Consider the following 26,515-nt stretch of genomic DNA (forward strand, 5'->3'; position numbering starts at 1 on the left):
ACCAGTGCCAGACCGGTCATTCTTGTTCACCACGCGTCAGTTTAACAACATGCATGTTTGCCCTTCCTTGTGTAACACCTTGCCTTGACGGGATGGGGTAAGGCGTGCGTCAGACCGCCAGTCGCCACCTAACCCGTGATCTGACCGGTCTGTGACTGGTCACAGACCGGATAAAGGAACGCGCCGTACTGCGCTGTATGCAGCGTGACACGCTTGACCAGACTGCAATAAATGCTGTTAGGTGAGCACAGCTGTGCTCACTTATCCCATATATGTGGCGCAGACTTCCTTAAGGGGGTCGGGGTGCCTCGGCCCTCGGGGCCGGGGCAAGCGCAACCCGACCCCCCCTCGGGGGTAATCAGGAGGAGGGCGGACACCTCACCCTCGGGCCCGACGTCCCCGAAGGTGCCAGGCCACGTGGGCGATTGTGTCTGCCTCAAGCCTCTAGTCATGATACTCCCGGTCCCATATCACCGACAGTAGCCCCCGGCGTTATGCCAGAGCAATTTCCCTTCCCAAGGGAAGCGGTCAGGTGTGACGCCACCCTGTGACAGGTGGGACCGGTCTCCGTAGTTGGGCAAAATACCCAACGGTCTCAATCCATGCACATTGGTAATGGTGACTTGGCTGTCCATAATGGGCGGTCTCTTCAAGACTGCCACGTTACCTGAGCAGCGCACGAATCTGGGCGAGCCGATTTGCTTCGCCTGGAGATATGGTGATGGTGCTTTTCTCGGAGCCATCAGAATAGCGTATAGCATCTTCTGGGCCCGAGGGTATCGGGTTTTGGCGTCCCGGAGGGCCTCACTAACAAAGTAGACGGGCCGCTGCACCTTTCGGCGGGGCCGATCCTCTTCGCTAGGGGCCGCATCTCCAGGGCGCTCTTCATCCGAGAGGCAGCGCGGGGCGCCCTCGGCTTCTGCGCCGATATCCTCGGGGTAAGAGGGCGACAGGCGCGGCCTTCCCGCAGTGGCCCCGAGGCTATCCTGAGGGTCGGGGGCGCCTGACACCGTCGGACAAGCAGGCGGAGGGCCAACTCCGGCCGTCGGGGGCCTTGGGCCGCCGTTCGGCTTGGGGGCCTCTCGGACCCTGACTTCTCCCCGTGGGCAGCGCTGGAAGAGTTCCCTTTCGGAACCGAGGACGGCGCACGCGCGCAGGTCCGGGACGCCGCCGACCACATCGTTCACAGCTTCGAGGGTACGGCCCCTCGGCTCGTGTTCGCCCTCGACTCCGACGAGGAGGGCGGCGACGGTGGTGCGGACGATAACGACGACAAGGCTGGTGACCCGGGCGCGTCGGAGTGAGCCCCCAGGCCCCCGCCAATCTTGAATAGCTTTTTCTTTCTTCTTCCGAGGCCTTCGGGCCCCCTTCTTGTATAGACTAATTTAATCTGCAACCAAATAAAGAGGAAATTTCTATGTCAATTCTATTTGTTGTGTGTATGAGACGAGGATGGTCTGTGCCGCGGTCCTTCTGTGTCTTGGCTTGATCAAGGGCTCGTGCCCAGGTCCTAGTCCTCAACTGGCTCGGGTCGGGGCTAGTGCCTGGGGAGATCCACATGTCGAGACTGGCCAGGCCGGGAACGTGGTGACCGAGGGTTATGGGTGACCCGATTGTGGGTTTTTGCCGATTCCCCCCCGGAGTTCACCACGCCCCGGGGCACGGCTCGGTTCTGGGCCCCGTTTGGCGATTTTAGCTGACCGAACCGAGCCCCCGAGGGCAAGGTTGAGCACGAGTGACCTATTTCAAGTCAAGATTCTTCAAAAAGGAAACAAAAGCACAGACACAGCCTTTAGGAAATCGAAAATGCTTTTGTTGAAATACGGAAGAGAAAAAAGATAAGCCCCCGGCCAACCCTGCACGCCCGGGGGGGTGCGGGGTTGGCCCGAGCCCGAAACCTGACACCCGACCCCCACTAGGGGTAGAAGCGACGAAGGTGTTTGATGTTCCACGGGTTAGGCAGCTCTGTGCCGTCGCCCGTGGCCAGCCGAACGGAGCCCGGCCGGGGGACGCCGATCACTCGATACGGACCCTCCCACATTGGTGAGAGTTTGCTCAGTCCAGCACGCGTTTGGACGCGGCGTAGGACGAGGTCGTCGACGCAGAGTGATCGGGCCCGGACGTGGCGCTGATGGTAGCGCCGCAGGCTCTGCTGGTAGCGCGCGGCTCGGAGGGCCGCGCGCCGCCTTCGCTCTTCCAAGTAGTCGAGGTCAAGGAGCGCCGGCCTTCTTTCTGTCGCTCGCAGACCTCCCCTTTCGGGTGGCCAGCGAAACGCCCTCGACGGCGAGGACATGACCCTCGTCGTCGGAATGGGCCGACCTCTTCTTCCTCCTCCTGTCCCGCCGCCCTGTCTGAGCAGCGGATCCGGGGGCGGCCGAAGCTGCCACTCCGGGACCGGAGGGGTTCCAGGTCCATGCCTCCTCCTTACGAGCCACTCGGTCCGCGAGCTGAAAAAGCTCTGCGGTAGTCTGGGGCTCTTTGGAGGCAATCTTTTCGAGCATGCGGTTGTGCCGCACACCCCCCCTGAACGCGTAGATCACCGCGTGTGCAGGGATGCATGGTATAGTATTGCGGACTTGGCAAAACCGCTGAATGTACGAGCGAAGCGACTCATCATCGCCTCGCTGTACTGCATGCAAGTCCGCTTCTTCGCCTGGGCGCGGATATGTGCCTTGGAAGTTCATGGTGAACTGTTGGCACAAATCTTCCCAGGAGTGGACCGACGCGGGTGGCAGGTTCATTAGCCAACCCCGCGCCTGTCCTTTTAGGGCCATGGGAAAGAAGTTCGCCATGACCCTGTCGTCACCCCCAGCGGCCTCGATCCCGGTCGTATAGACCTGGAGAAACTCGGTGGGGTTGACGCTCCCATCGTACTTCTCGGTGATGGTGGGCCGGAACCTTGGGGGCCAACGGACATTCCGAAGACTCGCCACAAAGGCTCTACAGCCAACACCACCGGCCGGGGGCACGGAGGGCTGATCTTCACGTCCGTGTCGAGGTGACACTCTGGACGAGGAGGCGCCCTCCGTTGCACGGGGAGTACGCCGGCTATTACGCCGGCGCTCGACGTTGAGGCGGGCATCCGGCTCCCCATGCTGATCCTCCCGAGTCGACGGTGTCGACGAGGGAGTGGCAGCCGAATGACGTGCAGCCGCCGCCGCTCGCCGCGCCCTCCGCCTTGATGACACGGAGCCGGTGGTAGCGGCGCCGGAGGTCTTGGTGGTGGCTGACCGTCCACCAGCACCCAGGCGCTGCTGTGCCGTCATGACCAAGTTGGCCACGTCTTCCAGCCATCGTTGGGCTGGAGACTCCGGGTCATGGACGACAGGCGGGTGTCGTAGGAGCGCGCCAGCAGCCTGAAGCGCACCCTGAGGCGTGCTGCCGTCGCCGTAGACGAGGAGGCGACGCTCCCCATCTCGCCGTTCTCCTGCATCACCTGCGACTGGTGATGCCACGGATTTGTCGACCCTCTGAAGCGCCTCCCCCTGCTTAGGGCTTTGGCGCGGAGGAGGTGGAGGAGTACGAGCTCGACGGCGTGGATTCGGCTCCCCGTCGTCGCCGCTCACACTCGGAGAGAGGTCGTGCGCTTTTCCTTGCTCGGCCATTAGGCTGAACAAGAAAAACTTGGCACACACGGAAGAGTCTGAGAGCTCAGAAAACACACGCTGAGCCCCCTACCTGGCGCGCCAGATGACGGAGCTCGTGGCTCCTCACCGGGAGACCGCGCAGGCCCCCCTTTGCCAGTTCGGCCGGGGGCTTAGGGTGAGATCTCAAGCTCTCTCTGTATGTGGAAAGATCGCGTGCCCCGAAGAAACGCGAGACACAGACGATGTATACAGGTTCGGGCCGCTGGGAAGCGTAATACCCTACTCCTGTGTTTTTGGTGGATCTGTGTAAGAGCAAGTTACAAAATATCAACCAGCCCTCTCCTCTCCCGGGAAAATCCAAATCCCCCCCTTTCTCTTTGTGGGCATGGTCCTCCTTTTTTATCTTCAAGGGGATACCACATGCACCCTCCCCTTTCCAAACTGAACTTTTCTTCTCTTTATGGACGGAGATTGGTATGGTTGCTGTCCGAATGACACTCCGATGGGACAGCCCACACCTACCTCCACTCCCGGCGGAGACAGGCGCAACGTGGGATCGTGGCTGCCTGTTGCTGACGCGACCAGTGCCAGACCGGTCATTCTTGTTCACCACGCGTCAGTTTAACAACATGCATGTTTGCCCTTCCTTGTGTAACACCTTGCCTTGACGGGATGGGGTAAGGCGTGCGTCAGACCGCCAGTCGCCACCTAACCCGTGATCTGACCGGTCTGTGACTGGTCACAGACCGGATAAAGGAACGCGCCGTACTGCGCTGTATGCAGCGTGACACGCTTGACCAGACTGCAATAAATGCTGTTAGGTGAGCACAGCTGTGCTCACTTATCCCATATATGTGGCGCAGACTTCCTTAAGGGGGTCGGGGTGCCTCGGCCCTCGGGGCCGGGGCAAGCGCAACCCGACCCCCCCTCGGGGGTAATCAGGAGGAGGGCGGACACCTCACCCTCGGGCCCGACGTCCCCGAAGGTGCCAGGCCACGTGGGCGATTGTGTCTGCCTCAAGCCTCTAGTCATGATACTCCCGGTCCCATATCACCGACAAACGCTGTTGATTTTTTTAAACATGTTTGATCGTTCGTCTTATTCAAAAACTTTTCTGAAATATATAAAACTATATGTATACATAAAAGTATATTTAACAATGAATCAAATGATAGAAAAAGAATTAATAATTACTTAAATTTTTTAAATAAGACAAAGGGTCAAACATATTAAAATAAATCAACGGCATCAAATATTTAGGGATAGAGGGAGTACTATCTTGGATCAATTGTATTCCCATCAAGGAACGACATGCGAATTAACGATGAGTAGAGCAATGGTCCCTGTGCACGGAAAGAAAGAAGATGAACCACTCCGGCGACGAGGGTCACGACTCTTGGGCTCATGGGCGGAGGTGTCGGCACCGGTTCACCGGGAGGATTGGAGGCGAAGAGCCACGGCAAACCACGAGGAAAAGGAATTGGGATCAGGTGCAGTCAAAAATAGTGACTGCACGTTAGCAACTGCACACAACATGGACCATCCATTTTTATGATCAATGGTCCAGATCTAAAGCTACAGTAACCATGTGAACAGTACCTCGTGCTACAGTGTCACTGACTGCACCTGATACAGATCCGAGAAAAAGAGGGTAAAGGATCTCAAAAGAGCCGTGACGTATATAATCCGTGCCTGACACGTACATGGACGGCAATCTCATATATATGTTCGAGTCAAATTATAAATACACACGATCTCTTTAGTTGATTTACAAATAGTATATAAGTATTTTGTTTGTCGCATTATATATACTTTAACCTACCGATCGGGCACATACGTGTACGTCCACATGGATCAAGCTGTGGGTCCCAAGATCTGCCACGTCATCGACATCCAGCTTCAAGGCGACGCCGCCGGCGCCGCCGCCGCCGCCGCCGCTACAAGCAGCAACTGCGTGGTGTGCAGCACGGAGCCATCGCCGGAGTGGGTGGCCATCGGCTCGCCGTGAGGCCACCGCGTCGCCGTCTGCTCCGCCTGCATCATCCCCCTCCGCCGCCGCCGCACATCCGATAATGGAGTCGACGCCGCCGGCGCCGCTCTCTGCACGCTATGCGGCGCCCCCTGCCCCACGGCCGTCTTCGTCAGGGCCACCGCCGCCGCCGGCGGCGACCTGCTCACGCCCGACGCCCTCGCCGAGCTGGCGGCGGCGGCGGCCGCGGCGCCCGAGGCCGACGACGACTGGGCGGACTGCCGCTCTCGCGTGGTCCTGTACCACGTTGCGAGGGCAAGAACCTTCTTCGCCGGCGTTCTGCGTCGACGTCCCGCCGCCGCCGCCGATCGCCGGCGAAGCGCCGGCGACGTCCTCGCCGAGCTCACGGCGGCGGCGGCGACGACCTCGGATGGCCGCGTCGGCAGGTTCTGGTACCACGCTTGCACGGGGACCTTCTTCGCCCTCAAGAAGCATTACAAGGCAATGAGGGTTGAATGCAATCAAGAAGGCCCTTGCTATCCAATTTGGGTAAGCTCATCCAATCCCAACTTGATTTTGTTTTGTTGAGTTAACAATGGCTAGCTGATTTAAATTAACAATGGAGAAAAGTTCAGATAGATTCGTAAAACCTAGCTGTATATATTTGAGAAAATCCCTTCCGGATCCATGAATTTTCGCCTAATCCCTCCCATGCCTTTGAATTTGGTCTTATCCTAAACGTACTCTTGAGTTTTCATTTTTATCCCCTATAGGCTATGTGCCCATTCCGTGAGTTGATTGTCATTTGACCATTAGATTTGTTCAAAAATGTCATTATTACCCCCTTTGTCTTACTTATTGCTTAGTATAGTAAATTGAAAAAAAAATTACGGCTCTCAACATCAAAGTTGATTTGTTTATAAAAACAAACAAGAAATAATTATTTGATCATAAATTTGAAAACTAAAACTTAGATTTTTAAAATAAGTTTCAAATCAGATTTGATTAAATTCATTCAAAATTTTTTGCTGAAATTTAAACCCAAATAAGAAACAATTTCTCCTTTTCAAATTCCGTATAAAACCTTTTTTGGATTTCATTATTTTTTAAAAAAATGTTTGAAAATATAAATTTTGTTTTGAAATCTGGTGTCAATAATCATGTCCCTTTTAATTTAAAAACTCGAATTAAAAACTCGGACATATATATAGAGGATGAAGTAAAATTCAGAGATACGTAGGGATTGACCGAAAACTCGTGGGCACATAAGGAATTTTCTCATATGGTATATTAGATGTCCAGAACGATTTCACACAGCTATTTTGATGTAATTTCATGTACATGGTTTTGTAAAAAAATCGACGATAAATAGGTAGGAGTACGTAGTTTGCAATTCATTGGCTAAATATACAGTTTTCGGATAGTTTTGCCAAGATCTATAGTGAAATTAGAAGAGAAAAAAATCGGCACTCTAGATCTAATTTACTATTCGTCATGTTGTCATTTATTTCTATTCCTTTATATAAAGATATAGCAATGCATGTCATCAGTTCACTCACATCTTTTAGAAACTAGAAAATAAATAAAACAAAATTCTAAACCTTTACAAGAACACCCGACATTAACTGCAATTCATTCACAATCAAAACTTTCAGGCCGCGATAAAACTTTTATGTTATAATTTTTTCTTTTTCAGATCAGCTGGATAACGTTTTTCTTCCTTATGATGCTTTTCGGAGCATTGATCGCAAGCGCTGGTGCAGACCAGACGAGCAATAAAAGGTGGATAGTGAAACGGTGTGTCGAGGGAAGTGGCATTGGACTGTCGATCGCTACTTTCTTCTTGTGCCTTTTCATGTGCCTAGGGGATTAGTAATTACTACTACACCTGTTTCAAAATATAACAAACTAGTACATAATGAAACACATTCTGCAAATTCGTTGTAATATCCATATATTCTATACTAGATTATTACATTCTAGGACAGATGAAGTTATATTGTAAGAGGTAAGTTTTTTTTTAAGGAGAACGACAGCAGGAGATCTGCCAGAATTTAATTAGAAGGAAGAAAAAATAGTACAAATCAGTTCAGTCCAGAAAATAAAAAGAAAACGGTACAACAATACATGGCACGAAACAACAGAAAACTATGGAGGCCTAAAAGCCGAGCAACGGAGATCAAGATCTTGTTTTACTATATATGCCACTGCTCTCTCTGAGGTTGAAATGTTGATGAAAATTCTCCTGTTTCTTTCTAACCAAACATTCCACCAAGTGGTAAGCAGAGCTCCTCTCATCGCCTTCTTTTGCTCCTTCGATCCCACGCAATTGATTTGGGCCCACCAATCAGAGGTTCCGACAGAGAGGCCAACATTGTTTGTAGGTAAATGCTGCCAGGAAGTAACTAGAGACCAAACTTCCTTGAAGAAGGGGCATTCGCTAAACAGATGATTAGTGTCTTCAAAGGCGCTTGTGCATAAACTACAAATCCAATTACACGGCCAGTGTCTTCTCAACAAGTTTTGAGCTGTAAGAGTTTTCTGGTGGAGGACTAGCCAGCCAAAAAAATTAAGTTTCGGCTCAGCCGGCGCTTTCCAGAGCGAAGAGAAATCTAAGGAAACAAAAGATCCTTGATATTGGAAAAGATAAGCACTCTTACTTGTGTAAACTTTGGATTCATTCCAATTCCAAGAGATGTCATCAGGACGCGGGGTAAGCAGGACTCCCTGAAGCATGCTCCCAAGGTAAACAAGTTCGTGGATTTCTTCTACTGATGTTATTTGCCTGAAAGAGATCAACCAATTATTGTTATGGAGCTCTTAATGGACGCTTTTTTGCTTTCTTTTTGCCAACTTGAAACACAGTGGTGCAATGTCTTTTGGGAAGCTGTTTTGTAGCCAATTGTCATGCCAAAAGCTTGTTTTTGCGCCATCACCTAGCTCAATTGTCGTTGCTGCCTGAAACAACCTTTTATCTGTATCATCACAGGGAATGCTCATGCCAGCCCATATGGTTTGTTTTCATCCTTCCAACTGAGCCAAAGCCAACGAAGACGAAGGGCTCGCGAAAACCTCTCTAAATCCAGGATGCCCAAACCACCCAAAACTTTTGGCTTACACACCGTCTGCCAATTAACTAAACTGCTGCCTGGGTTGGTTTTGTCAGGGTCTTCTCCTTTCCAAAGAAAAGATCTCCTAAAGCGATCAATTCTTTTTATCACCCATTTGGGCACTTGCAACGCGGTGAAGTGATGAATTGGCATAGAGCTTAGGACCAATTGGACCAACGTTTTCCTTCCGGCCGAAGTATAAGAACCTACCTTTCCAGCCGGGAATTCACGAGCCAATTTTTTCGATTAGCGGCAGGAAGTCGATTTTCCTTAGCTTTCGGATATGGAGAGGCAGGCCAAGGTAGCGAGAAGGGAATTGCTTTACCATTCCAGGGAAATTTGCAAGAAGAGATACGAGGTTGATGTTTTCACATCTGATCGGGTAGATCTCTGTCTTACTGATGTTTGTGTGAAGGCCAGAGGTTTGCGCAAAGAAAGTTAGGAGTCTTATAAGCACCGATAAGTCTGAAGCCTAAGGCTTTACAAAAACTGCCACGTCGTCTGCATACAGGGAGCACCTGAATCTGTCAAAACTCCCACCCATCGGAGAGAGAAGAGATGCATTTTCAGCCGCCTTAAGAATTCGATGAAAAGGTTCCATTGCTAGGATGAACAACATCAGCGAGAGTAGATCCCCTTGTCTAAGGCCTCGGACATGGTTTATTGCTTGCCCCGGAGATCCATTGAGAAGCACTTGGGAGGAAGAGGTAAGTTTATAGATCGATCGTTCCAATTGAACGTGCATGGTACGTATCATCATGAAAGAATTGATATTTTGTTGAATAATAATTCTCCAATAAAAACCAGTGAAAATTGTTTCTTTGCAAATACTTGGTTGTCAGAAGTTTAGGGTGAAAAATGATTGTGATTGGTTGGCATAAAAAAATAGATAAAGAAATTAAATGAAGAAATGCTATGACTGATTAAGACGAGGAGGTAGATAGAGAAGTGATTGTATTTTGAGATACATTGGAATCATGAATATATTTTAAGACTGAGAGAGTGGTTGCCAAGCACGCTGGGAAGGACCAAAACTCACAAGCAGAAGGAGAACCGTGACGCAGAATGTACTGAAATTCAGGAGGTGAACTGAAAATGCATGATGAGTACTCGTTTGCATTGAAGCAGATGGCTAGACATGCAATTTTTTTTTTTGAAATAACCCACGTAAGACAGCGCGAAGTTAGCATATAACATGAAAAATTACTACATCTGTCTCAGAATAAATTAATCTAATACAAGTTATATCCTAATACCACGAATCTAGATAGATGCCTATCAAGTTAAAGTCATGTACTAAAATGACTTATTCAGAGACGGAGGTAGTACACGATTACAATTCTACTCCCTCCTTCCCATAATATAAGGGATTTTGAGTTTTTGCTTGCACCGTTTGACCACTCGTCTTATTTAAAAAATTTGTGCAAATACAAAAAACGAAAAGTTGTACTTAAAGTACTTTGGATAATAAAGTAAGTCACAAGAAAAATAAATAATAATTCCAAATTTTTTTAATAAGACGAGTGGTCAAACAGTACAAGTAAAAACTCAAAATTCCTTATATTATGGGACTTATATTATGGGATGGAGGGAGTAGAAGATTGTAGCCAAGAAAAAAACAAAAACAAACACACCGCCACCTGGCAGGCATGCATCTTAGGTCGGCACATTGAGAGGTCGGCAGTAGACGAGTTACCCTACACAGCTGCTTCTTCAGTGAGCTAGCTGCATGTTCTGTTCTGCATTTGCATTGCAGGCAGCAGCTAGCAACAGTTTGCAGGAACAATCGATAATCCATTGTGTCAGGGAGGAACATGGAGAAAAACCGGGGCTGGAGACGAACGGGAGCAGCTGTACCGTACGTTTCTGAAGGCTGAACCCATCTGCGAAATCCGCAGATTGGTTTGTTCAATTCCAACTTGCAGTCCTTCAGATTGGTTGCATGTTCCAACCGTAGTACATCTGAAAAATGAAGTGTTAAATACCTTGAGAAGACCTTCATGGAAGCATGCCTGCAGGCGATTAGCTAAGAAAAAAAAATTAAATGTACTTTTCGAAACTTAATTTTGGAGTTAGATTTTAGGGTGTTTCCATCGTAGTGTATTTTCTACTATTGCAGTTTAAACCGCTAATAGTCAGATATAAAATTTTATCTATAGATCATTTATAAATCATTTTTAGTTGCTTCGTTCATTTTTCTACCACTTATCAACCATAGCTCAACCGATCAATTGACAATAAAAGTTACTAAACGACATCGCTCATCACACACCCAACGCTCACCGATGGGTGCCTCTCGACCACGAGTTTAGCACTTGTGCAACATATATGCGTGCGATGAACATCTACTGATGCGCCATGCGAATTTTAGCGTTCGTTCATGACGCTTCCAACGGCACAGAGGCTGAGCAGCAGCATGCATGCATGGCTCTTGTGAAAACAAAAAAGGTTACTGGTAAATGACATGCTGCTGTAGCTAGCTAGCAGAATGCAAGGCCCATGCATATGCAATGCTATGCGACAAGTACAGTACCAGCATGTATGGTAGCCAGCTAACTAATCTATCAGCAGAGGCAGCAAGCTCGTGCATGGTGTGATGCACTTCTCTCCAGTAATCTAGTGGTAATTTTCACCCAAAGCGTTGCTCATATGGACAGTAATTAGTAATATTACCAAGGTTCACAATCCCGTTACCTGACCAAATACTACTCACGAATGGTATCTCTGGTTTTCGTTAAAACCGTTGGTAAACCAGCAAAAATAGACAAAATTTGTCAAAATTTTAAATTTTAGTTTTTTTTTTTTAACTTAGCCGGGAAACCTTGAAGTTTGTGCTGTCGAGCTGTCCTGGGAAGGACGGTTTTGGTTGGGATTGTGAACCCTGGTTACTGCACTTCATTTTTGAACAGATATTAGTGCAACAGACAAATGCCAACGCATTTTTTTCTGTTTACCGGCAAGCTGAAGCTTTTACGATCCCCATACAGCCGTTGCTGCAAACCTGCCAAGAAAGAGCAGCAGAAACAGGTGTCATTTTGTGGTGGAAAGCCAAGTAAAGTAAACAGAAGATGGAAGATAGTGAGGACCAGGGAGTGAGGCAGGGGACACATGGCCCACGCCTCCCTGCACATTTTCGTGTATAAATACAGGTGGATGCATCGCTCTCCCAGCATCCATCGGTTCTCTGCTCTGTTCATCCATAGAGTTTCCTCCTCTTCTCCTTTAGTGCAAGGTAGAGAAGAGCATGTGTGTGTGTGTGTGTGTGTGAACTGTGAAGTGCAGAGTGCTTCTGTAGTTCTGTGTTATGTCCATAGTGATCTTGTTAGGATTGTTGCTATGGATGCATGATGTTATGGTTGATCTCTGAATTACAGTAGGGACTTTTCTGAGATCTCTGGATTAGTGGGGGGTGCTAAATTTTTTTCTGGTTGCATCAGCTTGGGTTTCTGGTATTGGTGTGGGTTCTTGCTCTGAATTTTGGTTCAGAATGTCGATTTGTTTGTGTTTGTTCTCTGAAGTTGAGAGTAGCTATGATCCATCCAGCACAGAACTGCAGGTCCTGCCTGCCGGCTGCATATACAGGACATGCCATTTTGCAAGCTCTGGGCTTATGGTTTCTCTTTTGGAGTTCTTCTTCTTGCATGATCTGTGTTCTCTAACAAAGGAAGCAAGATTTAGCAACTTTATTCAGAGACAAGAAAAGGATCTGGCAACCTTTTGTTTCTGTTTTATCCTACTCGTAAAGATTGTTATTTAAGCAAAAATTTCCCAAAAGTTTTAAATATAATTTCCATGATGTGCCACTCTCATGTCCTTGAACCTGGCACTCATTATGGGCTCCTCAGAAGTGCTGTAGCTAATGTCACTAATCTTTTGTATCTTTGTTCATAGTCTTGTATTTTATGATGCTTATCCCTTTGTGCTTTCCATGTTTGATGTCCAAATGTCATGGCAATGTTTTTGACTTCTAGTAGGGGTTTTAGTACCTTTTTGTTAGATAAGTACATCCAAATTCTGTTTATTTATTCAAAAATCATTCTGTTTATTCACTGAAAACATTTGTCCATTCAATGGACTCATAAACTGTCTGTGTTTTTCAGGCTTGAGGATCCATCTAGAAGATAGCAATGGGGGAAACTACTGGAGAACGTGCCCTGACCCGTCTCCACAGCATGAGGGAGCGCATCGGCGATTCCCTCTCCGCGCACACCAATGAGCTTGTGGCTGTCTTCTCAAGGTTTGCACTTAAATCCTTCTCATTTTAATTTGTATTGATCTACAAGTACAAAGATCTAGTTCAAATGATGCATATTGATTGCTTTGTTTATCTCAAAGTTATGCTGATGTTAGCTGGATAAAGAGTGCATTTACTACATGCCCAATACAACCATGATCTTAGCTGTAAATTGTTAAGTCTGATGATCACCCCAGAATATATCTGCTATTATCCATTCCGTCGTTTCTATAATATCCTTTGGTAACTCTCAGTAGAAGTGCTTTTAATTTTTCAGTTGGAGAGAACAATTTCTGACGGTGATCTGTTTTAATTGTTCTGTATAGTGTCAAGAAATATTCCTGTATTTCCAATATAGTGCTTTTTACAGTTCCATCATATCAATGGATTAACATATGGAACAAAAAAAATATTTAAATCGGTTCTGTTTGTTTAAAAAAAAGGAAAAAAGTTTTTGTTCATTCCCACAAAACAATACATTTTCGAATTTCAAGTAATACAAAGTTGGTAAATCTAAAATAACTGTTGTTATGCAATTTTCTGTTCAGGCTTGTGAACCAAGGAAAGGGAATGCTACAGCCCCACCAGATCATTGCTGAGTACAACGCCGCAATCCCTGAGGGCGAGCGTGAGAAGCTGAAGGACTCTGCCTTAGAGGATGTCCTGAGGGGAGCACAGGTTTGCATCAGCAGAACTCACTGCACTATCATGCTGAATGGTACTCCCAAATGTTCAGCTCTGATGTAAAAAAATGTTGCTGGTTTGTTGTGCAGGAGGCGATTGTCATCCCTCCATGGATTGCCCTTGCCATTCGCCCAAGGCCTGGTGTCTGGGAGTATCTGAGGATCAATGTAAGCCAGCTTGGTGTTGAGGAGCTGAGTGTCCCTGAATACTTGCAGTTCAAGGAGCAGCTTGTGGATGGAAGGTATCTGGAGCTGTGATTTTAACCAATACCATGCTTAAAGTTATACCTTAGATTCCTGATTTGACAATCATGTGATTGTTTTCAGCACCCAGAACAACTTTGTGCTTGAGCTGGACTTTGAGCCATTCAATGCCTCCTTCCCTCGCCCATCGTTGTCGAAGTCTATTGGCAATGGGGTGCAGTTCTTGAACAGGCACCTGTCGTCAAAGCTGTTCCATGACAAAGAGAGCATGTACCCCCTGCTCAACTTTCTTCGTGCGCACAACTACAAAGGGATGGTAGGTTACACTTTCCGATTTCTTGATTTGATTAACCGATCCATATATTTACTATGATTTATAAACTAGTGTGTTGTCTGAATCCTTGTATTCATTGCCTTTGCCATGACAACTGGAACTACTACTCATTGCTGAATCAAGCGGAGTTTGCAATAACTTATGTCCGTCCTTTTTCAGACCATGATGTTGAACGACAGGATTCGCAGTCTCGATGCTCTCCAAGGTGCATTGAGGAAGGCAGAAAAACATCTTGCAGGCATTACAGCTGACACCCCATATTCAGAGTTCCATCACAGGTACTGCACAATCGTCATGCAATGTCTGACCAAATAGAAGTTACTATCAATGCATATCTGACAATGTTCTTTCATCAATAAATTTAGGTTCCAAGAGCTTGGTTTGGAGAAGGGTTGGGGTGACTGCGCTCAGCGAGTGCGTGAGACTATTCACCTTCTCTTGGACCTTCTTGAGGCCCCTGAGCCGTCCGCCTTGGAGAAGTTCCTTGGAACAATCCCAATGGTGTTCAATGTTGTTATCCTCTCCCCGCATGGTTACTTTGCACAGGCTAATGTCTTGGGGTACCCTGATACCGGTGGGCAGGTAATATACTATCCAGTTCTACGAGCTGGAATGTTACCTCTTTATATAATTGAAACCACCAAGAGTCCAAGACTGATGCCCCAGTTTTCTTATGTGATGGCAACTTACAGGTTGTCTACATTTTGGATCAAGTCCGTGCTATGGAGAATGAGATGCTGCTGAGGATCAAGCAACAAGGTCTAAACATCACACCAAGGATTCTCATTGTAAGTTTTTTATTTGAACGTAAATTCTCATTGTAAGTTCAATACCCAATAAGGTCAATTACAACCTTGCACTTTAATTGATTCCAAATAATGAGGCCTTTTTGGTATTACATAGGTGACCAGGTTGCTACCTGATGCGCATGGCACCACATGTGGCCAGCGCCTTGAGAAGGTCCTAGGCACTGAGCACACTCATATCCTGCGTGTGCCATTCCGAACAGAAAATGGGACTGTTCGCAAATGGATCTCGCGTTTTGAAGTCTGGCCTTACCTGGAAACTTACACCGATGTATGTCTCATCTTCCAACAAGTTTATTGTCATCGTTTCATCAAAATAATCAACTTAGGTTCCTTAAAAAAAATGATCAACTTATCATTCTTTTCTGTTGCTTTCAGGATGTGGCACACGAGATTTCTGGAGAGCTGCAGGCCACCCCTGACCTGATCATTGGGAACTACAGTGATGGCAACCTTGTTGCATGTTTGCTGGCACACAAGTTGGGTGTCACTCATGTACGAATTCTAGCACCTTATTCAATACAATTTTTTTTATGATAAGCATAGTATTTCAATTATTCACTGTAGTATTCTTGTTCCATCATGTGCAGTGTACAATCGCCCATGCACTTGAGAAAACCAAGTACCCCAACTCCGACCTTTACTGGAAGAAGTTTGAGGATCACTATCACTTCTCCTGCCAGTTCACAGCTGACCTGATTGCAATGAACCATGCTGACTTCATCATCACAAGTACCTTCCAGGAGATTGCTGGAAAGTAAGATTTTCCTTTTACAAACTTTCTGGATATTTGTAAATGGCATAAGCTGATCTTACATCATCATCCAATTTTCAGCAAGGAAACTGTGGGGCAGTATGAGTCTCACATGGCATTCACAATGCCTGGCCTTTATCGTGTTGTCCATGGTATCGATGTCTTTGACCCCAAGTTCAACATCGTCTCTCCTGGTGCTGACATGTCCATCTACTTCCCATTCACCGAATCACAGAAGAGGCTCACCTCTCTCCATTTAGAGATAGAGGAGCTACTCTTCAGTGATGTTGAAAACACTGAGCACAAGTGAGTATTGTATAATCTTTTACCAGTTTGAGTTGTAACTCAACATATGCATATCATGCCTGTTATCTTACTGGACTACCTCTGTAGGTTTGTTCTGAAGGACAAGAAGAAGCCAATCATCTTCTCGATGGCTAGGCTAGACCATGTCAAGAATTTGACTGGTCTGGTTGAGTTGTATGGTCGGAACCCTCGCCTGCAAGAGCTAGTAAACCTTGTGGTTGTCTGTGGTGACCATGGCAAGGAATCCAAGGACAAAGAAGAGCAGGCTGAGTTCAAGAAGATGTTTAATCTGATCGAGCAGTACAATTTGAATGGCCACATCCGCTGGATCTCCGCTCAGATGAACCGTGTCCGCAATGGTGAGCTCTACCGCTACATCTGCGACATGAGGGGAGCCTTTGTGCAGGTGATGAACACTGTCAAGCTATGAGCTCTCCAACAAATTTGTAGTGTTAGCTAGTTCTGATTTTCTCTTTTCTTTTTGCAACCAGCCCGCTCTCTATGAGGCCTTTGGGCTAACTGTGATTGAGGCCATGACCTGTGGTCTTCCAACATTTGCAACTGCCTATGGTGGTCCAGCCGAGATCATCGTGCACGGCGTGTCTGGCTACCACATTGATCCTTACCAGAACGACAAGGCCTCGGCGCTGCTCGTGGAGTTCTTTGAGAAGTGTCAGGAAGACCCAAACCACTGGATCAAGATCTCGCAGGGTGGACTTCAGCGCATCGAGGAGAAGTATGCAAAATTCTCGTCTTACCATGTTACCATATGATGAAGATGAACACTATCTAGGATCTAACTGAGATGTTGCCACTTGATATCGATGCAGGTACACATGGAAGCTCTACTCTGAGAGGCTGATGACTCTCTCCGGTGTCTACGGTTTCTGGAAGTATGTCACCAACCTCGACAGGCGTGAGACACGCCGCTACCTGGAGATGCTGTACGCCCTCAAGTACCGCAAGATGGTATGCGCAACATTATCGCACTTTCCTTCATCCATTTCATCTCAGCCTATAGCCTTTGTGCTTATTCTTGTACTGTTGCTTTGTGTTCTTGTGCAGGCTACCACCGTTCCATTGGCCATTGAGGGAGAGGCCTCCACCAAATGATCTGGCCTTACCCGGTGAAAAGAATGGGCAATGGGTGCTCCATTGTTGCAGTGCTGATCCAGGGGTGAAGAAAAACAGAAATCGAGGAACGAATGCATCCATTTAGTTTCTAAGGGTTTAGTTGATTTCAGGGCCAGTTCTTGTGGGGTTTTCAATGGAAGAAATTGATGTAATGCTCTGGCCTTTTCATGGATACTATGAATGAAATAAATGAATAACAAGATTCTCTATGACTCTATGTTGATGGCATTGCCATATCTCTTTATTTCCCCTAAAAATCCGCCCCAAAATATTCCCTAGTTTTTGAAGTGTTCTACGCTTTCTCTTAGCTAGTGCCCCAGAAATCGTAGAAAATCCCCAAACTAAGCCATTCGTGCCACTGAATGTTCAGAGATGATTTGCAAATTGCAACCGCTTGAAGGAAAACACTCACCGTCGCAGGCGACCGGTGGCCGGAAGAGGCAGCGGTAGGAGAAGCAGCCGGCGACGAGCCGAGACGGCGGCGAAGTAGCGATCCCCACCGACGGCGTGCAAAGCGGCCACCCAGCTCGACGCTCCCGCACGCAGCGCCGCCGCCGCCGCCCGCCGCCGACGACGAGGCCGGTGGCTCTCGCCTCTCGCCTCTCGCCTCGGCCCAAAAAAAATTCCCAAGCTGGATGGGCCAAATACGTGGGCCCTTAGCGGGCGAGGAGACCCGGCCCGTCAACGCGACACGTGTCCCGGTCGGTCGGGTGTCGGGTCCTTGCGCCGCCCGCATCCCGTGAAACCCGCAATCACGCGAGCGCGGCCAACCCGAAACCCGATAACGCGAAGATGAGGAGAGGACGCGGTAGCCTTTCGCTTCTCCTCTCCTCTTCTCCGACGAAACCCCAATCCCCAACTCCGACGCTTCCTCCGCCCCGGCGATCGCCGCCACCCGAATCCCCCCGCGACCGCCTCCGATTGATTCGATCCGGTAAGCGCCAAGCTCGCTGATCCCCTTCCTCTCCTGGATTCGCCTTCGTTTTTGCTCGCCGATGTACGGATTAGGATGGGATTTGGGGGCGGCCAGCTAGCGAGCGGTGTGCTCTGCTCTGCTCCTGGCGAGCGATCGGATTGCGTTGAATTGGGGGTTGGATTCATCGCGTCTATTATTGATTAGTGTTGATTTGGTGTAGCCGTGTAGGGTTAATTTGTTGGTCTATCCCATGTTAGGGTTTCGTGATCTTTGTTTGTCTTAGTTGCTTGCACATGCACGCTAGGTGTAGCATGGTTCGGATTATCTCTATTGGGGAATTATTTCAAGCTTAGCTGTAAGAGCGCAGCTCACCTTTAGTTTCAGTTAAATATGCATTCAGATAGATTTATGGTGGCACTTGGAATGGCATGGATCCTAACCGTGACCTGTTCAGTTTGTTGCATTGGTTATTGTTGATGTTGAAAGTGTACAGGTAGAAAGCTCCTTTGTTTTTTTTTTGTTTTTTTTTTGGGGTAGAAGTACAAAGCTACTACTAAGAATCGTCATTCTCAAATACAAAGGCTTTGTTGTTTTTGGACTCAAATTGTAATGCCTGTTTGCTGACTGTAAGTTATGTGCAATCACTTGCAGGTGATCTTGTGTTGTTGCCACATGATTGTTGTCTCTAAATGATTCTATGGGGGCCCCGAATGAAGTGACATCGTACTCTTCCCTCTCCAAAATCGATAGCAACAACCAGGGAGGTCATCTATCTAGTCTAGTTCCAGCAAACATTTACCCAGCGCAGGATTATCTCTATGAACCGTCCCTGGAGCCAGATTTCCCATCGGAGTACGATTCTAGAGAAGATCCATTTGTTCCAACACGAGCTAGTTCAAATATCAATTTGAAGACTGTCCTAACTGGGCTGGCTGCTATTGTTTCGGGCACAAATAAGAACCAGGATAATACACTGCAGCAGCAAAGTTTCAGCACGGATGTCTCATTTCTAGGATTTGACAAGGATGGTGATGTTAATGTACATCCATCTGTATGCGTTCCTAGTGCGCCACCACTACTTGAAACAAATGCTTTACAATACAGTGCATACAGGGAGGTGCTACAGGCAGATCCTCCAGAATGGTTACCAGATAGCTCTACCAGTGTGTGCCTGCAATGCAGTTTGCCTTTCACAGCTCTGACTCGTGGAAGGCACCATTGCCGGTTCTGTGGAGGTATTTTCTGTAAAGATTGTTCCAAGGGAAGATGCTTGATGCCCATGAAGTTCAGGCAGCGTGATCCTCAGAGAGTGTGTGATGCTTGCTACGATAGGCTCGATCCACTTCAGGGAATATTGATCAATTACAATAGCAATGCCATGCAGCCAGCAAAACATGATGTTATGGATTGGACAAGCACAAGAAGCTGGTTGAACTTGCCTGTTGGTTTATCAATGGAGTATGAGATATACAAGGCAACAAATACACTAAATAGATATTGCCAGGTATGCATGATTTGGGTTGTTTTGCTCAAAGAGATTACCTTTGTCATCCTGAACTGAGAAAAGTTTCTGTTTTGAAATATGCAGGTTGCTAGATTAAACCCTGAGAAGTCCATCCCATCATCTATTCTAAAGGGAGCTAAGGGGCTTGCTGTGATAACAGTTGCCAAGGCGGGTGCAGTTCTTACATACAAAGTTGGCACTGGCCTTGTAGTTGCCCGAAGATCAGATGGATCATGGTCTGCCCCATCAGCAATTGCATCTGTTGGCCTGGGATGGGGAGTTCAGGTTTTTGTCCAATAAAATCTTCTCTTTCTCAAATCTCAATGGTTCAATGCACATGCATCATCTGTTGCTTATGAACTTACTAGATATAAATTCTTGTGGCCTTCACCAAGAACAAGAACCTTTATGTTAATAATTTAAGATAGGCTGAGCACACCGGATTTGCATTTATGATTTGCCATATGGATGGTAGTGCATAAGCAAGTTAATTAACATAGTCAGTGCTGATGTACTCCCTCCATCCACAAAAGTTAAACATATTTCACATTTGAGTTTTTCCAAATAAGTTGTTCCTATTTGTAGTCTTTATGCACCCAAGACTTAAATGAAGAGATAAATTAAATGTTTGATTAGAACCGAGTCATCTAAATACTCATTGGTTGCATGCTTGCATTCACTCCTTGGTCTTGGTGATAAAAGTAATAGGTGTAACTTTTGTGGATGGGGGGAGTATTTTTTTTGTCTAATGTGTTACTGCAATGCTTTGCTTTGCTCGAGTATATTTAAGTATGCTGCATGTGCAAATCAATGTTTACATTCAACAGAAAGAAGCAAATGATATGGAAACAGTGAGAATTCTAATGAGATGTACTTTATTTTTAGGAATTTTATCTTCCTCTGATGGTGGCTTTTTTCTTTTTCCAGTTTGGTGGCGAACTGACAGATTTTATAATTGTACTTCATGATCGTAAGGCTGTCAAGGCATTCAGCAGTCGCATGCATCTTTCTCTTGGGGCAGGATTAAGTGCAGCAGCAGGACCAATTGGCAGGGCCTTTGAAGCAGATGTTAGGGCCAGTGAAAAAGGTTCTGGGCTCTGCTACACTTACAGCTGTAGCAAAGGTAATAATAAGAAAACTACCTCTTCACATTATTACTACCCTTTTCAGAGCATGTTTATACATTAGAAATAGCAGATTCAGAAGCTAGGGTGAATATTATCGACATATTCTAGGATTTTTATCAACTAGAAAGTCATGTACTTCTACACATGGTTATATCTTTTGCTTGTCAAAGAACTAGTTAGTGTCCCCACCTTGATACAGAAAACAAAATGTGCAATGTTAATCAAGTTGGCATCAGATAATATTCTTCTTTTTTTTGCTTTCATGGTACTTTACATCCTTGAGAAAGTAAATGCAACATCGAACTGGTGATAGGTTGACGAATAAAAATTTGTGACATGCAAATATCTCAGAACAGACCTTAATAACCACATTGATTTTTTTTTCTTTTTTGAGCAAGGCAGGAACTCTGCCATATCAATTACATTAAAATTGCTAAGAGTTTTTTTTTAAACAAAAGGCTGTTTGCGCTGCTTTACTTTGAAAGTGACTCCAGCTCCGATTGATAAAGTGCATATAGACCAACCACAAAGATGAAAAGCAGAGGTCCAGACGGCTAGCACACACCCTCTTTGAGAACCTAAACTTTGCTAAGATTATTGAGGCTACTGTGATTTCCTTCAAAAGATTAGATAATTGCGGTGTACCACATGGATGATTGATTGATTTTGTTATTTTGAAACTTGAAACAGGTGCCTTTGTTGGGGTCTCATTGGAAGGAAATGTCGTGACAACCAGATCAGAGACCAATCTACGCTTCTATGGCGATGCTTACTTGACCACAACTGATATCCTGTTTGGGAAGGTGGAGAAACCCAGAGCCGCCCAGCCCCTGTACTCAGCTCTAGATGATCTATTCTCTAAAATGGTTTACTAGTTCTACGTGTTCATGCCAAAAAAAAAAAGGAAAAAAAGAAAAGGAAAAGCTCTCCATTACTCATTGATGTACACAATATGTATATAAAGAAAAAGGTAGGAAAATGTACAGCTTTTAAGTCCTGTTCGGATGGGTCGATTTGGGTTAAAATCCCTTGCACGACTTATAGGTTCAAATGTGAAAAAGGTCCCAAAGTATTTTATAATTCAAGTACCCAAATCTGAACAGACCAATTGGATTGTGTTCCACTGATAATCTCTCGGTACACATGTAAATATTATCATGATATTTCAGGCCCTGTTGTTACTTTATTCTGGACTTGGGCTTTCGTTTGCATATTCTCCAAGCTCTTAAACGGTTTGTGTAAAAAAAAATTCTATATAAAAGTTTCATCAATTTCAGCTGTGTCACACTGGAGACTTAATATTATATAGTACACGTTGAATAATTGAAAGCTCGTTCATGCATTGCAATTTTTTTTTCTGGCTTGTTTGTTTTGAGCTCGTGTCGAGCCGGTCAAATTATACCATGCGGGGTCGCTCTGCCTCGGCGCCGACGAGGTCTCGCCGCGGCCGCCCACGTGAGGTCGGTCAACGTCCAGCATGGAAAGCGATCTCTCTCTCTCGATGGAGGAACAGGTGAGGTGAGTGAGACCGTCGTACGGTCGTGCTCGTGCTCGCTCGATCAAACAAAACAACCGCGGCGACACCTTCCTTCCCCAACGTCTCCTTCCTAGCAAAGGAGAAATGTGATATAAACAATTACTACTCAATGAATTAGTTTATTATTACTCGTACCTTTGCGTCTCTTCGTGCGCTTATGCAACTACTCTCTCCGTATAAAAAAAACCTTAACTATGGCTACTAGTACAACGGGTCTGGACATCAACTTTTTTATATTATTACTATTCAGTTTTGTTGTACTAGAAGAGGTCACATCTTCTCATTATTTCATTTATTCGTGAAATAAGTCAAACGACATATTTACAAATGAAAAGTAATTTGTGAGTAGCGATAAAAAACTAAAGCCGAAAAATAAACTTTGACATAAAACCTTAAAATCAGTTATAAATTTAATATTGAAAAGTCAAATTTTAGTTGATAAGTGTAAGTATAATAGAAAAGACGAGGTCCAGTTGTTTTTTATGAAGGGAGTAGGTCCTCTCCTTTTTCTCCCCCATCAATTACAGGTTAACGTGTCAGCCTTTGCTTCTGAAGCCGTCTCTTCTGAAGAAAGCTGACTCGGCTAGAGTTATCTTCTTTGTTCCCTGTACTACATTACAAGAACCTTCTTCGAGGATTGGAACATTGTCATGCTCATTCAGATAAGTTTATTTGAATTCAACCACAATTTTCTTGGTAAAAGTTATCTGAGCACTGATCAAGTACATACATGGCAAAAGTTCGGGGAGAAAAAATGTGCCTAATTAGGAGGGAAAGAAGCAGCAACTCAATGGCAAACTATCTTTTTCCTCTCACAAATTTTGGCACTTATCAACTTTAGGAACAGAAGAGTAGAGTACCCAACATGACAACAAAAAACGCAATCTTTCCCTCGTCCAATCAGTCATCACAACAAAAGCCTGAACAAATCCCTGATGAAGAAGGGCAAATTAAGAACCTAACATCATAATAAAGAATTCGTATTTACAAAAACAAAACTGCACTCAAATTGATCATATGATGCAGAGATCATCATCAGAGATTTTACAAGTTACAACATCGATTCTTCCTCCCAAATAATTCACTCCCTCCTAAATAGAATCAAATGCTCAATAAGCTCTGAACTCCATTGGCATGTCGTCGAAGCTCCAGAGTCCACCAATGTTGACGGCCTCGCCGCCGAAGAGCGCGTCGATGTTCTCGTACGAGTTGCCCTGATCGAGCTGGTAACCCAGCTGCATGTAGCTCGGATCGTCGTAGAACGCGAATTCATCAGCGACAGCCGCTTCTACCTTGTGAATCTGGTGATCGAATGCGTTGTCCTTGCATCTTGATCCGTCAAGATCGTTCAGCTCGAACGCGTCGAGCCACGCGGCGGCGGCGGCGGCCATGGGCGGAGAAGGATCCGTCTCCGAGAGCAGCTCGAGCTTGACGCCGTCGTCGATGGCGATGGCGGCGGCGGTGGCGTCGGTGCTGCTCCCAGCCGAGCTGACGCGGTTGTTGTTGGACTTGGACACGGCGTCGCTGGCGTTCAGGCTCGCCGGCGACGACGACGACGACCTGGCCTTCTGCTGCTGCGGCGAATGCTTCGCCGAAGAACGCCGTGGCCGCTTCGGGGCGGCGGCGGCGGCGTCGGGGAAGTTGACCTTGGCTTTCTTGCCGCGGATGCGGCGTGCCTCGACGTCGTACGCCATGGCGGCCTCCTCGGCGGTGCCGAACGTGCCGAGCCAGACGCGGACGCCCTTGCGGGGGTCCCTGATCTCCGCCGCCCATTTCCCCCATGGCCGCTGCCGGATCCCTCGGTATCGCGTCTTCCTCTTCCTGCTGCCGCCGAGGCCGAGCTTCGTGGTGCTGAATCCGGCGAGCTTGAGACCGTTCATGTCGGATTCTGCGTGAGGTAGAAGACGACGAAGAAAAAAAAAAGAGATCAGGTTTTGAAAAAGACACATGCTGAATGCCTGAACCTGACAGAGTGACAACCCTGTGATATTCAGAGATTTCATGTGCTGATCAAGCCAGCGAGAACATCTAAATTATCTAGAAATTTCAGGTGCTTATGATTTTCATTTTGTAAAAACTTAACTTCTTTTAAATCTTAATACAAACATGCGCAAGTCTTTTTGTGAGTTTCCGAAAAAAGATCAAGAAGTAAATGAAAAGGTGAAAAAAAATTGATAGGAAAAATGAAGATTTGTACAGTAATACCAACCTTGGTCGTCGTCCCCGAAACCCACATCATCATCATCGCCATAGTCATCCTCAAACTCCTCAAAATCAGCCTCAAAGTCATCATCATCATCATCATCGCAATCAACATCGAAATCCCAAGAACTCCCCTTCCTCTTCTTCAAGCCGTCGCCACCATCTCTACCCTTGCCGGCGTCTCCCCACAGGTCACCGGCGTTCACTGTCCGCCGCACCGGCAAGTGAAGGTCGCCGAGAATGGATCCTCCACACATGGCAGATGAGCCAAAGCTTTCACACCCAACAATGGAGGTTGGACAGCACAAAGAAGAAGTGTGGTTAAGTCGTTGGTCGTCTCTGTTTAATGGCTTGTAGTCTGAAGGAGGCTTGAAGCTTTGTGCTCTCTCATATATTTGTACTACTGAAGATTGGATTGTTCTTGGAGAGCTAATAAACTATTAACACACATTAGATATGAGACAGCATTAGCATAATGGTTGGTATAATAGTGCTAGTTGAGCTGGCAAGTGGTCTAGTTGGGACTTTGTGTGGCAGGATGCTGAATTTTTCTGCATTGGAATGAAGAGGAGTGTGGGTGCATGAACCCGAATCAAATCCCTCAACAACTCGGCCGGAGATATTTTCGCAAACAAGTTGGCAACTTGAGAAAAAAATGGTCCCTTGGCAGAAGTACAAATGTACTACAAGGGTATCAATCTGATTTAATCTAGAATTACATGACCAGTGACAATAAAATTCTGGACTTCTTTGTCTTTCTTCCTCTGCAGACAGAGCAACAGGGTCATGTTTGGTACTATAATTGTTGGCTTAATTTTAGTCCATGAAAATTATAAAGGACAAAAATAAGCACATCAAGTAATAATTAGTAATCCCTTCGTTTTATATTATAAGACTTTCTAGCATTGCACATATTCATATATATGTTAATGAATCTAGACATATATATGTGTATTTAAATTCATTAACATCTATATTAATGTGGGCAATGCTAGAAAGTCTTATAATATGAAACAGAGGAAGTAGTTTAGTACTCCAAATAAGAAATAGCTCGTACAATGATCTCTGCATTGAGTAACAGGTAGAAGGCACAGATCTGAGTTCAACTCTTTCATTTTACTTTTATTAAGAAAACTTATGTACCATATTTGAAGAAGAAAGCGAGTAGTCGATCAGAATAGGAAGGCTTATTTATATAAGAGTATCATTATGTCAAGCACATCAATAAAAGTCTAAGGTTAGGATGGAAGAAATCAAATTGAATATTGTCATAGCTGCTTGTTGACTATGTCGATGTAAACAGTTCTTTGAATAAATGGTACGTAGTACGTATAACACAGACTATACTTCTTTGTTTTAGCATTTCTTGGTCTAGTCGTTGGTCAATAGAATGGCTATACTGGCTGAAATGATTCAGTCGTCATGGTGAAGCAAGAAGAGAAGTGATGATCAAGAGGGAGCAAAAGATTCAGTTGTGCTCTCTCAAAAAAAGATCCATTTGGGGATAGACATCGATACCTTTCTGCTGCCATGCATCATGAATATTCAGACTTTAATCCCGATCTGATGAGTCGATTGTCACAACCACTGAATCTAACCACAACTACTACTCCCATCTATCCCAAAATAAATCAACGTTGTACTAAAATATGACATCACATTCTAGTACGATGTTAATTTATTTTAGGACGGAAAGAGTAGACTATCTTTGGTCGTCCCCAAGACCCCAACTTCAGCTTCACAAATCACAAAGCTGAAAATAATTGCAGTATGTGTCAAACACAACATGCATGACATCAACATCACATCACGGTGTGCTTTGTTGCGATGCAATAACAAGAGGGCACACATGTGTGTCAAGGAGAAAATCACCATGCAAAGAGCAACTTCAAGTTGAAATCGAGCAGGGGAACATGGAACAAGAAAAGATCATGACTTTATATATTATAGGAAATAGAACCATGCTTGATATGCTTTCCTGAAGATTCAGGATCATGAACCTTTTGCAGACGACGGAAGACACATGAACAGTGAACACTGCAGGATCCCTCCCTGGCCTTGTCTATCAGGAATTCAGGATGCGATAATATGGACTAGTTCGAGGGTTA

The 26,515-nt window shown here is 46.0% G+C and overlaps 3 protein-coding genes and 1 non-coding gene across 4 annotated transcripts; 2 read left to right on the forward strand and 2 right to left on the reverse strand.

Annotated features, from left to right (window-relative positions):
* Window positions 1–9,825: 9,825 nt before the first annotated feature.
* On the reverse strand, window positions 9,826–17,712 carry LOC107277036 (uncharacterized). The gene is made up of 3 exons (XR_010742340.1): window positions 17,534–17,712; window positions 11,621–11,667; window positions 9,826–10,628 (listed from the first exon to the last, which is right to left on the reverse strand). It is a non-coding gene; the product is annotated as an uncharacterized protein (transcript).
* On the forward strand, window positions 11,835–17,378 carry LOC4343910 (sucrose synthase 3-like). Its single transcript, NM_001403157.1, has 16 exons — window positions 11,835–11,898; window positions 12,767–12,903; window positions 13,449–13,578; window positions 13,674–13,825; window positions 13,911–14,103; window positions 14,281–14,399; window positions 14,487–14,703; window positions 14,814–14,909; window positions 15,025–15,198; window positions 15,306–15,422; window positions 15,518–15,684; window positions 15,763–15,987; window positions 16,075–16,393; window positions 16,479–16,723; window positions 16,818–16,956; window positions 17,053–17,378. Exons 2-16 carry the CDS (start codon window positions 12,794–12,796, stop codon window positions 17,098–17,100), a joined length of 2,451 nt encoding a protein of 816 aa, NP_001390086.1. The 5' UTR covers window positions 11,835–11,898; window positions 12,767–12,793; the 3' UTR covers window positions 17,101–17,378.
* Window positions 17,713–17,926: 214 nt separating the features above from the next.
* On the forward strand, window positions 17,927–21,991 carry LOC4343911 (uncharacterized). Its single transcript, NM_001403160.1, has 5 exons — window positions 17,927–18,055; window positions 18,689–19,541; window positions 19,626–19,826; window positions 20,469–20,664; window positions 21,359–21,991. Exons 2-5 carry the CDS (start codon window positions 18,735–18,737, stop codon window positions 21,541–21,543), a joined length of 1,389 nt encoding a protein of 462 aa, NP_001390089.1. The 5' UTR covers window positions 17,927–18,055; window positions 18,689–18,734; the 3' UTR covers window positions 21,544–21,991.
* A 1,080-nt stretch (window positions 21,992–23,071) lies between these two features.
* LOC4343912 (ethylene-responsive transcription factor 1-like) lies at window positions 23,072–24,767 on the reverse strand. Its single transcript, XM_015792437.3, has 2 exons — window positions 24,415–24,767; window positions 23,072–24,093 (listed from the first exon to the last, which is right to left on the reverse strand). The coding sequence occupies exons 1-2, from the start codon at window positions 24,662–24,664 to the stop codon at window positions 23,315–23,317; spliced, it is 1,029 nt and encodes a 342-aa protein (XP_015647923.1). The 5' UTR covers window positions 24,665–24,767; the 3' UTR covers window positions 23,072–23,314.
* Between the last annotated feature and the right edge of the window lie 1,748 nt (window positions 24,768–26,515).

This window comes from Oryza sativa, chromosome 7 (assembly GCF_034140825.1).
Source record: "Oryza sativa Japonica Group chromosome 7, ASM3414082v1".
In the NCBI taxonomy this organism is placed as follows: Eukaryota; Viridiplantae; Streptophyta; class Magnoliopsida; order Poales; family Poaceae; genus Oryza; species Oryza sativa.